The sequence below is a fragment of the Jaculus jaculus genome, chromosome 6, assembly GCF_020740685.1.
Source record: "Jaculus jaculus isolate mJacJac1 chromosome 6, mJacJac1.mat.Y.cur, whole genome shotgun sequence".
In the NCBI taxonomy this organism is placed as follows: Eukaryota; Metazoa; Chordata; class Mammalia; order Rodentia; family Dipodidae; genus Jaculus; species Jaculus jaculus.
Genome location: NC_059107.1, coordinates 63,735,346 through 63,748,838, shown reverse-complemented (window position 1 = coordinate 63,748,838; position 13,493 = coordinate 63,735,346). Strand labels below are relative to the sequence as shown.

Sequence of the window (13,493 nt, the reverse complement as noted above, 5' to 3'; positions counted from 1 at the left end):
TTTATGTAGATCATGCTGGGATAATTTGTATGTACATGTGATTTGATACTCTGATACTTAGCTAATATAATATTAGAACCCTATGTATAGTCAGATGAGTACTAATAGTGAGCTGAACACTGAAAGAAGTACCACTCTGTCAGCAGGTAGACACAGTGCTCAGCAGGTGCAGCTAGAGAGGGATATGGATGGGAAGTAGATAGATGGACAAGGAGAAAGAAAACTTGGAAAATAATTTGATGCAACCCTCAGTTACAGTAACAGCACTTCACACCAAACTAGGCAACCTCTCTACCACATCCAAGAATTTCTTTAACTTAGTATCAAAACAAATTTCTTTCTCAGATAGTCCCTTCAGTAATCAAGGTTCAGGTACCAGAGACTCCATCACATTGTTCTGATTGACTAACTATGGCCACAGAGATTGTTCTTTCTAAGGCCAAAAGTAATTAAGTACTGGCATTTGCATATAGTCTAATGGAATAGCTGAAGTTATATAGGGAGATAATGGGTAAAATGGGTGAGCAGATGATGAAAGATGGCTGCTTGGATGACTAAATGGTTAGATGAAAGACTGTTAAGTGATATAGTGAGATACTATTTCACATCCTCTAGTTTGGTAACTATTGCTAGTAATAATAAAACAGAAAATTACAAACAAGGTCATGGAAAGACTGGAGTCTTTGTGCATTGCAGGAGTGAGTGTAAACTATGCAAACTTCCTGGAAGAGTTTGGTAGCTCAGCAAATAGCTGAGCAGATTTGATAATGACTTTTAGAGAATATGCACAAGAGAAGGAAAAAAAAAACTTGGGGATAGGGCTTCATTGATAAAGTGCTTGCCTAGCATCCACAAAGCCCTGGGTTCAATTCCAGGTACCACATAAACTTGGCATACTGGTGTATGCCTGTAATCCCAGCAGTGGGAAGGTAGAGGCTGGAAGATCAGAAGTTCAAGTTTATCCTCAGCTATATCATAAGTTTGAGACCAGCCTGGGCTACATGAGACCTTGTCTCAAAAGAGAAAATGAAGACAAGTCACGAGAATGCCAATGTTCACACAGCATTATTCACAGTCATCATCAGGTGATGACAACTCAAGTGTCCATCAGCAGTGAATGGATAAACATTCAGCTGTAAGAGACATTACCGATGCACACTACAATATGGATGAATCTTGAGAAAACATTATTTTAAGTAAGGTAAACCAGATGCATAGGGACATATGTGTGGCATAACTAGGAAAGACAGGTCAGAGACAGAAGTTGAACATCTGGTGTTGAGATAGTGGGCACTATTGCTTACTGGGCACAGAGGTTCTGTTTGGCAGGGAGAACTCTGGAAATCATGGTGATGGCTGTGGTGAGACTGTATTCAAGAGCAGTGAATTATGCATTTAAAAATAGCTAAGAGGATAAGTTTTCACATATATATTTTCCCATAATAAAAAAAAACTTAAAAATGGGTAAGAGGGCTTGGAGAGATGGTTCAGTGGGTGAAGTCTTTGCATATCAACTGTAAGTACCTGATTTTGATACCTACTACTCATGTAAAATTCTGGACATGATCATGCATGCCTGTAATTGCAGTACTGGGGAGGTGGAGACAGAAGGATTCTCGACCAAATAGTCAACTTTAATTGGTGAGATCCTGTTTCAAAAAGAAGGGGATGGTATTTCTGAGGATAGCACCCAAGGTTGCCTTCTGGCCTCTACAAGCAAGTAAACATGTGCCCATTCATCTGCATGCGTGTTTGCCCACACACATGAACATGCATACACATGCATGTATACCATACACACATGTCAAAAATGGATGGGTGGATGTATGGGGCAATAAGTATGTGAAGGGTTTGTATGCAGATACACTGATGAAGTGGGTGGCTTTGCTTAGATTCTAATAGATGAGTAGGAATGGGGAAGCTGTGCAGAGAGGTAGTGGGGGCTATATTGGGAGTTTCTGGGAACTGTTCAATGGCTAAGCCATGAGTAGAAGCTGAGGAGGTGCAGCTGCCTGCCTCAGCATGGCCCTAGATGGCCAGTGACTGTAAACTTTCTTAAGAGCTCCACTTTGTGGCAGGCGCCCTGCAGCTGGATCTCAACCGCATGCCCAAGCCAGCCAAGACAGCTGAGAAGTGCTCCATGGACCAGTTGGATGACACATTTCATCCAGAAGGGTTTGTTTCCCTTTTTGAGCAGAAGTCAGTGAAGGGCTGGTGGCCATGTACAGCCGAGGAAGCTGACAAGAAGATCCTGGCGGTAAGTCTGCTCACGCCAGCCCAGTGTAGGGCATGGTATGGTTCCTTCTATGGAATCCACGATGCGTACACGCACACACATACGCACACACACACACTGTCCCCTTCCTCTTCTGTGCTCCAAGGCATTCATTTCCCTCCTATCCCAGCCTTCCTTTCCTTGGAAGTTCACATCCCAGGGGAAGCCAGTATAAATGGAAAGATGGCTTTAACAGTGACTGGGGTTTCCTGCTGGATGACAGAGGCCTTGCCTCTCCCATATGAGCAGACCATCCTTTCTCAACTCTCCTGCATATGATGTCCTCTCTAGAGGCTACTGAAGGAACCGGGGGAACTCTCAGTCCACAGAAGTCTCAGAGGGAAGTTAATCCCTGGCCATTTCCTCACAAAAGTGGCCCTCAGAATTAAACATCTTTATGTAGCAAGGAAATGTGAACACCCCAAGAGAAAACCAGAAAAGCATATACAGAGGCAATTCACAGAAACAGAGTCTATTAAACATGAAAAAAGAGGGTAAATCCTTCAGTAAAAGAATATTTTTGAATGTAATTTTTTGGGCAGTATATTTTCCTAAACATAGAAAGTTTCATGGCTGGCAAGGTTCAGGGACAGAACTCACTTCCTTCTTGACAGGATCGGTGGTTTGCTGCGTGGAGAAGCAATTTGGTAACACACAGCATGGGATTCAACATTATTTATGCCCTTGGACACAGCCTTCCCACTTCTAAATTCTCTTCTAAAGAAATAACCAGATAAAATTAAAAATTTAGGTTCTGGGATGTTTGTTGCAGTATTATTTATAATTTCAAAGAGTTGGAAACAACATAAGTGAGCCAAAATAAGTAGTTTACTAAGTAAATTATGGTCAACCAACTATGGGATGTTTTACAGTCATTAAAAACCAAACTTTAAAGGATATATAATTATATAGTGAAATGTATTCCTAAGTGAAAAAATGAGCCATAGAGCTACATATACAGTATGCTATTACATGTACTTGCAGCTCTGATGTGTAAGAATGCTAGAACACTTGTCTCCACATGGAACAAGTGGACCCGTTGCCCCTTCCTTTATGTCATTCTAGTTTCTAAAGGCTGTTGTTATTAGAATAGCCTGACATTTTAAAAATAGTGACAACAACATAGCCCTTATGTTTGTAGCAACCCAGCTCATCTGTAGGTTGTTGGGTGGAGCCCTGATCAGATTCCTTCTTTGTAGGGAAAGCTGGAAATGACCTTGGAGATCGTCAGTGAGTGCGAGCATGAGGAACGGCCTGCCGGCCAGGGTCGGGATGAACCCAACATGAACCCGAAGCTTGAGGATCCAAGGTCAGCCTCAGGAGGCAGAGGCACTACCATCCAGGAGACCCCTAGTGTATAGTTATGCAGAGGCGACAAAGTTCTCGGGCTCATGGGATATGGGCAGCAGTCCCCATTCAGGGAGCACTGGGCTCCTTGGCTGGTTCAAGAAGCTTCACATGCTGGTACAGGCCTGTCATTCCAGCGCACACGAAGCTGAGGCAGGAGGATTGAGGGTTCCAGCCAGCCTGAAGTACATAGAAAAAATGAAACAAACAGAAGTCAAAGAAACAAAGGCTTAAAGCCAAAACAAACAAAAAGGGGAAAAAGAGCCGGGCGTGGTGGTGCACGCCTTTAATCCCAGCACTCGGGAGGCGGAGGTAGGAGGATTGCCGTGAGTTCAAGGCCACCCTGAGACTACAGAGTTAATTCCAGGTCAGCCTGGACCAGAGTGAGACCCTACCTTGAAAAACAAACAAAAAAAAAAAAAAAAAAAAAGGGGAAAAAGAAGCAGGCCCTGTTGAATTCCTATGGGGCTTGTGCCAACCATACTATCATGTGGCATGTTTACGATGTGCTTGGACATTCTGTGCTGTGTGGCCACCCCTGTTCTACATATGAGAAGCGTCTCACCTCAGTCAAATAGGTCATTCCCACTAAGAAAGGGAAAGATGAAATTCTCCAGCTTGCCCCAGAGTCTGATCAAGACCTTCTGCAATCATGTAGTGATGCTTCATGGTGCTTCATGACAGTCTGGTAGTGTCCTGTGGGTTTTCCATGTACCAAATGGGAGGACCAGTCTGTATTCTCCACATGACGGACCTGGGGAGACAGAGCAAGCTGTGGGTGCATGTACTCTGGAGGATGTTCCTGGGAATTGTGAGGGTGCTTTGGGTGGGGCTCATCTCTGTGTTTGCCACTGCCCATGGCATGCTTTGTCAGGTGACTCACATGTCTGTGTGCCACTGGGCCCATGCAGCAGGGAGTGGTGCCTTACCCCAGGATGTTCGGGTCTGATGGAGAAACAAGAGAGCTACAAGACCCAGGGTGTACTGTGAGGTTTTTAACAAGGCTGTGATCCAGACACAGTTTTGCATGAGATTTGAGTTGTAAGGCTGAGAGAGAGAAGTGCTCTGGGGTTCTTGTTTGGGAACCTGGGTTTTCCTGTCACCGTCTTCCCCAAGTCTGGCCCAGTTGTGATCACAGTGGCGGAAGGCGGGGAAGTGCAGATGGGAATACGTGACTTGGTTTATCTGGGAGCCAGGTCCTCACTGGAATGGCTCAGTCCTGCTCTCATGTGTGTGCGATCTAGTGACTGAGTCCTGGGTCACCAGGGAAGAGGGCTGTGGGGACGGAGCTCAGCTGCACCAAGAAGAGGGGGCGGCGTGGGTGGGAGAATGGCTGACTCAGGCCTGAGTTTCAGGGCCTGGAGGTGGGGTGCTCTCCACCAGGGCCAGGGCTATTCGACCTGCATTCCAAAGTGAGAATGTGGGACAGACTGCCTTGTGTGGGGGGTGTTCTGCTGATCCTGGAGTCTCCCTTGCAGGCGCCCGGACACCTCCTTCCTGTGGTTTACTTCCCCGTATAAGACCATGAAGTTCATCCTGTGGCGTCGTTTCCGCTGCGCTATCATCCTCTTCATCACCCTCTTCATCCTGTTGCTGTTCCTAGGTGTCTTTGTCTATGCCTTCCCGGTGAGTGGCCTGTGGCAGAGGACTTGCGAACTAGCCAGATGGTGATCAGTGACCTCTGTCCTGGGAGTCACTGGTCTGGTTGGGAGGCAAAGCCTTGTCTTTGGGTACCCTTTCCCATGGAACATGCCCCTGACCTAAGAAATCCAGGGTTCTGTTGGAAGGGGAAGCCCCTGGGCCTGGGGTGGCAGGGAGCCTGCTGAAGGAGTGCATGGGGCAGGGCCCAGAAGGTAAGACATGAGGGAGCAGAGCAGCCCTGGTGGTTCCCTGCCTCAGAGGCAGCACTTGCTAGATCCCCAGAGCCTTTATAGGGTGTGCCTGCCTCCTTCAGCGGGTCAGTAGGCCTAAGGAAAGGGGCATGAGCAGGGGCCTGACTCAGAAGCCTCCTACTGGCAATTTACATACTTGGGGTCCCTTTACTGTAAAGAAGCCAACCGACAGAGGTCACCAGGACCTCAAGGGCTGCTTGTCCTTTGCTCCCAGGGTTCTGCTTGCATGCTTCTGTCTTCACTTGCATTCCCCTTTCACAGCTCATAAGGGCCCCCTGACAATGCACAGCCCTCATACCTTGAATACCTTGAAGATATTTTCAGGGTGTCACCAAATTTTCATAAAAAAATGTATATAGATTTTTTTTTTGAGGTAGGGTCTCCCTCTAGCTCGGGCTGGTCTGGAATTCACTCTGTAATTCTAGGCTGGCCTCAAATTCACAGTGATCCTCCTACCTCTGCCTTCCCAGTGTTGGGATTAAAGGTGGGCACCACCAGGCCCAGCTACCAAATTTCAAATTCTTTAGATTAAAAAAACCTTTAAAATGAACAGTTTATTGCTTTGTAAAAGTAAGAGAATATTGTAATCAGATGTTAGATGTGTTCATTTTTATGGCAAAGAGATACTTATCCAGAGAAGGAATTGACTCTAGGCTACAGCTCTCTGTCTGCAGTTCTGCCAGGTCTTGCTGCCATCCTCACTAAGGTCCTTACTGCATCCTGGACAGTGCCCCAGAGCATTGTCCCCTTGAAACATAGGTGTGCTGTGCATTCTGAGACCCTAGCAGGAAGGGAAAATGGGTGGACAGCCCTGGCCCGGGTCCGCCTGCCCCATTATTCCACTGTAAATTCAGTGCCGGCTGCCTGGTTAGTGTTAGTGCTAAGAGGAAGAGTCAAAACCACACGACCTATTCTGCCTCAATCTGCACAAACCATGAAGAGCTGGCCAAGCCCCAGCTGCCTCCATGGCCACGGTGACCAGGAGAGTGGGATGGGGCCTCCTAGTTGGCTGTGGCCCCTGTGCTCAGTAGGAAGAGCTGAGGCCAACTGGCCAAACCTGACTGTAGTCACAGGTATGTTCAGGTTGCCAGAGATGAAGTTTATAAGATGTCAGGGGCCATTTGAAGGAAAGCAAGACAAGATAACAAACAGATGTCAAGGCCCACGGAAGAGCCTTGCAAGTGCAGTTTCTTGTGGTTTGAGCTGCCATTGGGGGTGGTCTGGATCTAGAGAGGTGCGGGGACTTCTGCCTAGTGTTTGCACCCAGCCAGGGTTGTCAAGGCTCAGTGGAGATATTTCCCCTTTTTAGGCTTGGCTCAGACCATGTCATATTATTTGCTATGGTAGGCTCCTACCCAGCAAGAAGCTTTATTAAGTGAGATTTCTAGACCAGGAAGGGAGTTTGGAGAAAGGAATTGATGAGGCAAGATGCCTCAGAAAATGAGGGCCTGGTGGGAGGCACGACTGAGAAGCAACCACATCAGTCACTAGAATGCAGAGTCTCAAGTTGGCTCCAGGTCAGCTGAAAGAGAATCCACCCTTGGGTACAGTGAGGATAGAATAATGCCTTTGGAGGAAACAGAGCTTTGTGTCCTTGAGTGCAGGGATACAGGCTTCAGCATGACTTCTTGTGACCCTGGCAGTGGGCTCCCCATCTGCTCATGAAGGGGCTGGACTAAGTCACCCCTGGCTTCTGTGTGGTTGGCATGTTCCTTCACTTTCCAGAGCCACTGTCTATCAAGATTAGACCCTGCCTCAAGGGCCCAAAGGCAGGAGCTTTCCCTAAGTGGCATCTCTAATGCCATTTCTCTGCCTAATCCAGCCCTTGGCCAGCAGGGCGCAGCCCTGTGAGGCATGTACGTGGCAGACCTAGGCCTTAGGCACAGGTGGCAAAGAAAGGGAGATTGCCAGTTCCTTCCAGTCTATGGGTCTTGCTCATCCCTGTGGGCAGCTGAGGAGCATGCATGGGGGCCTTTGCAGAGCTCTTATCTGTCCCCTGGCTCCTGGTACCTTAGCAGCAATACTCTCCTGAGTTCTGGAGAATGTCCTGTTTATAACTGACCCTGCACTCCTCCCAGAGTGGGCATGTGGGAGCCAGCTAGGGTATAGCTGCAGACTTTTTGGCTCACATATCTGGCTACAACCTGAAGTTCTGCCTCTCACCACCCAAGTCACCTGGTCACCTGGTCCCCTCACCTGCTTTCAGGCTGGACAACAGAGGACCTATTCCAACCATTTCCAGTCCAGTCCAGTCCAGTTAGTCCAACCCCTGCCCCTTTGGAAAGTCATGGGGAGAGGAGGGGCAGCCTGTCTGATTCCTCTAGCCCCTTCTCACCTGCTGCTGGGAGTAGGGCCAGCTTGGGGTAGCAGAGGCAATTTGGCCGAAAGAGGGCCAGCATTGTTTCCAGGGTTGGCTTTCAAGAATGGCTCTGGGGAATATACTGTCCCAATTAGGATCCTGATGTTATGTTGTGTGTGTTCATGGTGTTTTAGAGGAGCAGTAGGGAGGGAATGCTGTCAGTTCTGCAACCAGCAAGGCAACACATTCCATACTAGCTTTCATAATGGGCTATCCCATACACCCATCCCCACTCAGCTTTCCAGACAGGGGCTTGGTGAGGTTGGGCACTAGTTCGCATGTGGGTGTATGTGTGCATGTGTGCTCATATGTGTGCATGCCTGTGTGCGTGTGTGTGTGTGTGTGTGTGCACGCACGCACATATGTGTATGTGTTTGTGTGTGTATGTGCGCACGCCTGCCTTGTGGGAATAGCGGCCCTGCTCCCAGCTCCCAGACATAGCCAGGGCAGGCTTCCTTGTCAGGTTCTCAGCCATCAGAGCCTTCTTGGCACTAGAGAGTGGGCCTTGGATCATGAAGGGAAGACAGGACAGTTCTGGTAGTGGTGCCCCAGGTGGGAGGGTGCGAGCAGTTGGCATGATTGGCTGGGGTGCATGAGAGTTGAGCTAGGGCCTAGCCTAGGACTTCAGGTAGGGAGAGCAGGGTGTGGGTAGGTGGTTGGGAGCTCTGAGCCCAGACTTCTGCCTGCAGCTCTGCCCTCAGCTCCAGGACAGGAGCTTACCCTGCTTGTGACCCTGCCTCCTCCTTCCTTGCAGAACTATGCTGCCATGAAGCTGGTGAAGCCCTTCAGCTGAGGACCACCAGCACTGGAGGGCGGGCGGCCTCCCCGCCCGTGCGGTGCTTATGCTCCCTGAGTTGCAGACATCGAGCCCTGGGATTGATTGCCTCTCTTCCTTCATCTCTTTTCCCTCACACATGCCCTTTTTGAATGTCAGTATAAAGCAGACAGAACCAAAGAATTTTTGTGTTGTTTTCTATCTAGTCCCTGAGTCAGGTTAGCAGCGTGGGGATGTGCCTGGGTACATGTGGGTGCTGCTGTGGTGGTGTGTACATTTCTGGCTGAGGCTTTTGGAGGCAGAGGCAGGGCCAGGGAGGGTTTTGGTGTTTGGTGTCTGGCCTATTATCTTCTCCAGAGCTCTCCCTACCCCCACTCAGCCCCTCCCCCTCCTGAAGCTGTCATTTGTTCAGGAGTAAGAAGTTCAGGCAGGGGAGGCAGCTCAGCTTCTGTCCTTGACCTTGTTGCGGATGGCCCTGGGATTCCTTTCTTCAACTTCCTCACATGCTTTAAAATCTTCGTGGGGAAGATACCTTTTCCTTTTGGGATGAAGCTTGGCCTTGGCTAGTTGTCTGAAATTTTCTGCAGGAATCACTGAATCTATGGGAATGGCCGGACCATACTCAGAAAACTCTAAAGAGCTGGAAAGTATTGCTCTAAGATTTCCAAGAGAGCCCTCTGCCTGTCTCAACCCAGAGGTTGGAACACTGTCAACCAGGAGGGTTCCTCTGTTTCTTCTGCAAGTTTGTTACCCTGACTCAGGCCCTAGGCCCCAAGGGATTTGTCCTGCTCCCTTGACCCTTCACTGCACTGTGTGGTGCAGGCTAGGCATTACCTGATTGGGAGGACTGGGCTGGTACAAGGTGACACTTGCTTGAAGCTGAGCCCCAAGAAACTGGGTGTCTGGGCCCAAAGCCCTGATAGCTGAACCTGGCCACATCTCACCCAGAACTCATAGTAGGGACAGAGCTGCAAGCTCTTTGGTAAGCTCCACCTGGTGAGTCCTCGGTGAGGCTATACCATGCTCGCCTGTGTGTGGTAGGAGAGGCAGTAGTCTTCCAAGAATCTGCTTAGCCTCTGAGGAGCCAGGGAGTTTAGATGAGGGAGAGACCTGAGAATACCTGAAGGTGGGGAGGATGAAGCTATTGACTAGGAAGTATCAAAGACATAGGAGAAGGTGTGAGACATTAGTGGTTGATTTCTGGAGAATGAGAGGCAGTGTCAACTTTGGAAAGGAAGAGAGTAGTAAAGGGAACTTGATGGCTTTCTGGAAATGAAGCTTGAAGAAGGACTAGGATTCAGGCAGGGTTGATCCAATTTCATAGTAAAGTTGTCCAAGGACTCAGATTTGCTCTTTTCTCTGCCCCGTTCTCAGGGTTGATTTTTGTCTGTGTATTCCTAGATCTGGGTTTGAAGTTGCTTCCCGGGACTGTACAGGCTACCAGGCAAAGCTCTTGGTGTGGGGATAGGGTGACTGAGGAGCAAATAACCAAGAGAGACATGTCCAGTGAACATGCACAGCATATATGGTATGTACTCCCTGTATGTGACTGGTCTGGAGTGTGCTCTGAGGCTGCAGCAGTGGGTTCCATATGGTTCCCAGGGAGACTGGGAAAGTGTCTTCTGGAAAACCACCAGAAGAGTGTGTACTACCCTTGGGATAGGAAAGCAGATGCTCTCATGGGGCACTGGTTACTCAGGGTTGGACTGTACACTGGCCAAGAGAAGAGTTTCTAGAGCAGAGATGGAGGCAGAGTCATGGAGTCCCACTGACCCAGCTAGTTCATGGTGTGGTCATGTGGAGGAGGAGGAGGAGAGGGACCAGAAGGAAGGGCAAGGTAAGGTGGAAAAACGTGTGTGCCATAAAGAATTTCATGCTGAGACCAGGACACCAAGTTGGAGTGACTTTGATTAGAATCATGTTCAAGTAATCATTCTAGGTAGAGAAGACACGGTTCAGTCAGCAAAGTGCTTGCCTTGCAAACATGAGAATTTGAGTTAGATTCCCAGGACCCATGTATATGCAATGGTGGTGAATGATTATAATCCTAGCACTGGGGAGCTGGAGATAGGATGTTCTCTGGGGCTTGCTGGCCAGCCAGTCTAGAATACCTGCTTAGCTCCAAGTCAGTAAAAGACTCTGTCTCAAAGAGGGGTAGAGGCTGTTTCTGAGGAATGATAACTGAGGTTGTCCTCTGGCCTCCACACAAACACACACACACACACACACACACACACAAGCACGCACCTGCACACACAGGAATGTGCACACATGTGCATGCATACATTAAAAAAATCATTCTACTTTCGTATATACCCCCATGGTAGACTGCCCCACTGGAGAGTGACCAGGAAGTTCACCCAAGTCTCAGATGTCCTGTGGTCACAAAAGTTGAAGAACAGGTGCTCAGCATGCTGAGTGGCTGCTGGAAGTTTGCTGTTCTATAAGACTGGCTTACCATTCAGGAGCCAGAAGTGATAATTCATTCATGAAAAATCTTTGTATATATGTATACGTACATACATACATACACACACACACACACACACACACACACACATACATACATATATAGAACAAAAGAGTGGGAAGAACATGAGATGTATACTTTGAGCATATAATATTGAGCAAAATAAATATGGCCTGCTCTGCCAGTGTGCCTGGTTGAGCTGGAGGAACATCCTGAACAAGAGTAGGAATTATAGGTCAAGAATAGAAAAGAAAGTAGAAGGAACAGAATGTGCAAAGACAGACTATCTCCAGATTCAAAGATCCATTAGAATTACCATGTGGGTGGGCCAGGGCAGCAACTCTCATGCAGGGGCAGGTTTACTCCGTAATTTACCCTCCTGCACACTGGCAAGGCCAGGAGACAACTTGGATGGTCAGAACTGCTGAGGTGAGTGGAGGATGCCCCTAGCATCCACAGCAGCTAAGCAAGGTACAAAACAGAGAACAAGACAGTCACTCTCTCACCCTCAGAACCCCAGGCAAGAATCACCCAGTGCAAAATAAATGTTGCAGGCTGGTCTTGCAAGCCCTGGCATGGAGACAGTGCCTTTGGCCTGGGGCTCTGGGGTTGGTGGTATGGGAAATAAGCAACAAGTGACTCCCCCTTGTCTGTCTTTTTGAGTGACTCCATCTATCAGGCCAGTTTGGAACAAGTAAGTTCAAATATGTTGTGTCCATCTGCAATTGGGATCTCTCTGCTTTGCTACATAAAGATCCTAGAGTCTTTTCCATTTGTTATCTCCACATCCTCCCTTACCCTCACTTCTCCATCCACTACTCTATCCACTGTGATCAAATCAAAGTAGTCCCCTTACTGTTGACAAGTTTAGGAAAAGGTGTGTCAAGCATGAGAAGATGGTGAAGAGATGAAGGAGGCTGGGCCATTTCTAGGAAGGACTTCTACCCGATGAAACTGCACAAGAACACACATCATCTTTTGCCTCTTAATCTTGTGAGGAAATATGACAGGATCAATGGAGATCATCTTGTGATTATGATGGCGTACACCTGTGGAAGAAAGCTAACACCTATGGGATTGCAGAGTGAAGGGGAGGGAGCTGGTCCTTGATGAGTCTATGGGGAGGGAATGAACCAAGACTGGAACTGCCTCATCTCCAGGCCAGATGTTTTGCCTGTAGTATCATAATTCTTTACGGTTCCAGCCACCTTTGGTTGGACTAAGATATGGTATCCTTGTTGGGAGTTCCATTGTTCCTGAGACCTGTTTCCACTGCCCTTGTATGTAAGCCATGCATGAGAAGCACATCTAAGACATAATGTGCTTAGTATTATAGTAACTTTCTCACAGATGGCAGTAAAGTGTTTTTTTTCTAATAATAGTGCATTATATTTTTCTGATAGAAGTAAATTACTTGGAAGAAGTGGCATCTTCTTTTAATTCACCCAGGGATACCATCCTTATCCTTGGTTGTTAAGTAGCTGAACACTTGTCCTTCCTAACCCTCTACCACAATCACAACTTTCAGCATCAGCTGGAGCTGGTGGTGACTGGAGGTGTGAGTGCACTATTTCTTCATCAGCTGTCCTAGGTTTCCTCAGCCGCTGGGTTGCTGGTTTTCCCTCCCTCTCCATGGGTCTAGAAAACCCCTAGTGTTCTTTTCCTGGTCTTGATCTCACACTGCAGACCTCCTAGGCAACCTCACCCTCAACAGTATTAATTGCCTAGAGGTGGCTAATTCTAGAATCTCTGGCCAGCCCTGCTTCCCCCTGAGCTGGAGTGACTTATCCCCTCAGGATGACTCATGGGTGCCACAATTCAAAGGCTCTCATTCCCTTTGCACCCCTCTGGGGAGGTCCTTACTTTGTTCTTCCCTCCAGCAGCCACAGGGTTGCACATGGAAAGCATCCTGCAGTCCTGTTTTCTATGAGGCCCCACACAGAACATCACCAGAGCCTGGAATGCCAGTTCTCACCTATCCCTGGATGTGCTGCTGTTTATCCCAGCATCAGGACCTCTGCTCAGGATCATGCCCAGCTGTCAGCCTCCCTGAATTCCAGAGCCTCTGCCTTTCCCCTTACCCCTGTTCCTCAGGCAGTTAGATCCCAGAAAGCTTGCCACTGTCCTAAACCCTGATCAGCCCTGCTGCTGGCCATTCTTCCCTCTGCTTTCACTCCCTTCTCCAGTGGTCCCTCAGCTTCCCTGGTAGCCCATTGGCCCCCTGGCCTGTGTCGCTGGGCTGGAACCATCTCAGTTCTCCATAGGACACTGCTTCCTTTACAGTGGCACTGGAAGGGACTTTGCTCTTTGCTGAATGCAAGTCCTCTCAACAGTCAGAACTTCAGAGCCACCTCAGGGAATCTTACATTGCACAC

At 48.3% G+C, this 13,493-nt stretch overlaps 1 protein-coding gene across 10 annotated transcripts in view; it reads left to right on the top strand.

Annotated features, from left to right (window-relative positions):
• The window catches only part of Dysf (dysferlin), a 258,409-nt gene extending 249,578 nt beyond the window's left edge, over positions 1-8,831 (top strand). For all 10 annotated transcript variants that reach the window (XM_045151445.1, XM_045151441.1, XM_004668296.2 and 7 more), the window contains 4 exons: positions 2,079-2,257; positions 3,475-3,584; positions 5,101-5,248; positions 8,628-8,831. In XM_045151445.1, the coding sequence (XP_045007380.1) occupies positions 2,079-2,257; positions 3,475-3,584; positions 5,101-5,248; positions 8,628-8,666 (476 nt within the window). In that variant the 3' untranslated portion in view covers positions 8,667-8,831. The remainder of the gene's footprint in view (positions 1-2,078; positions 2,258-3,474; positions 3,585-5,100; positions 5,249-8,627) is intronic.
• The last annotated feature ends 4,662 nt before the right edge of the window (positions 8,832-13,493 follow it).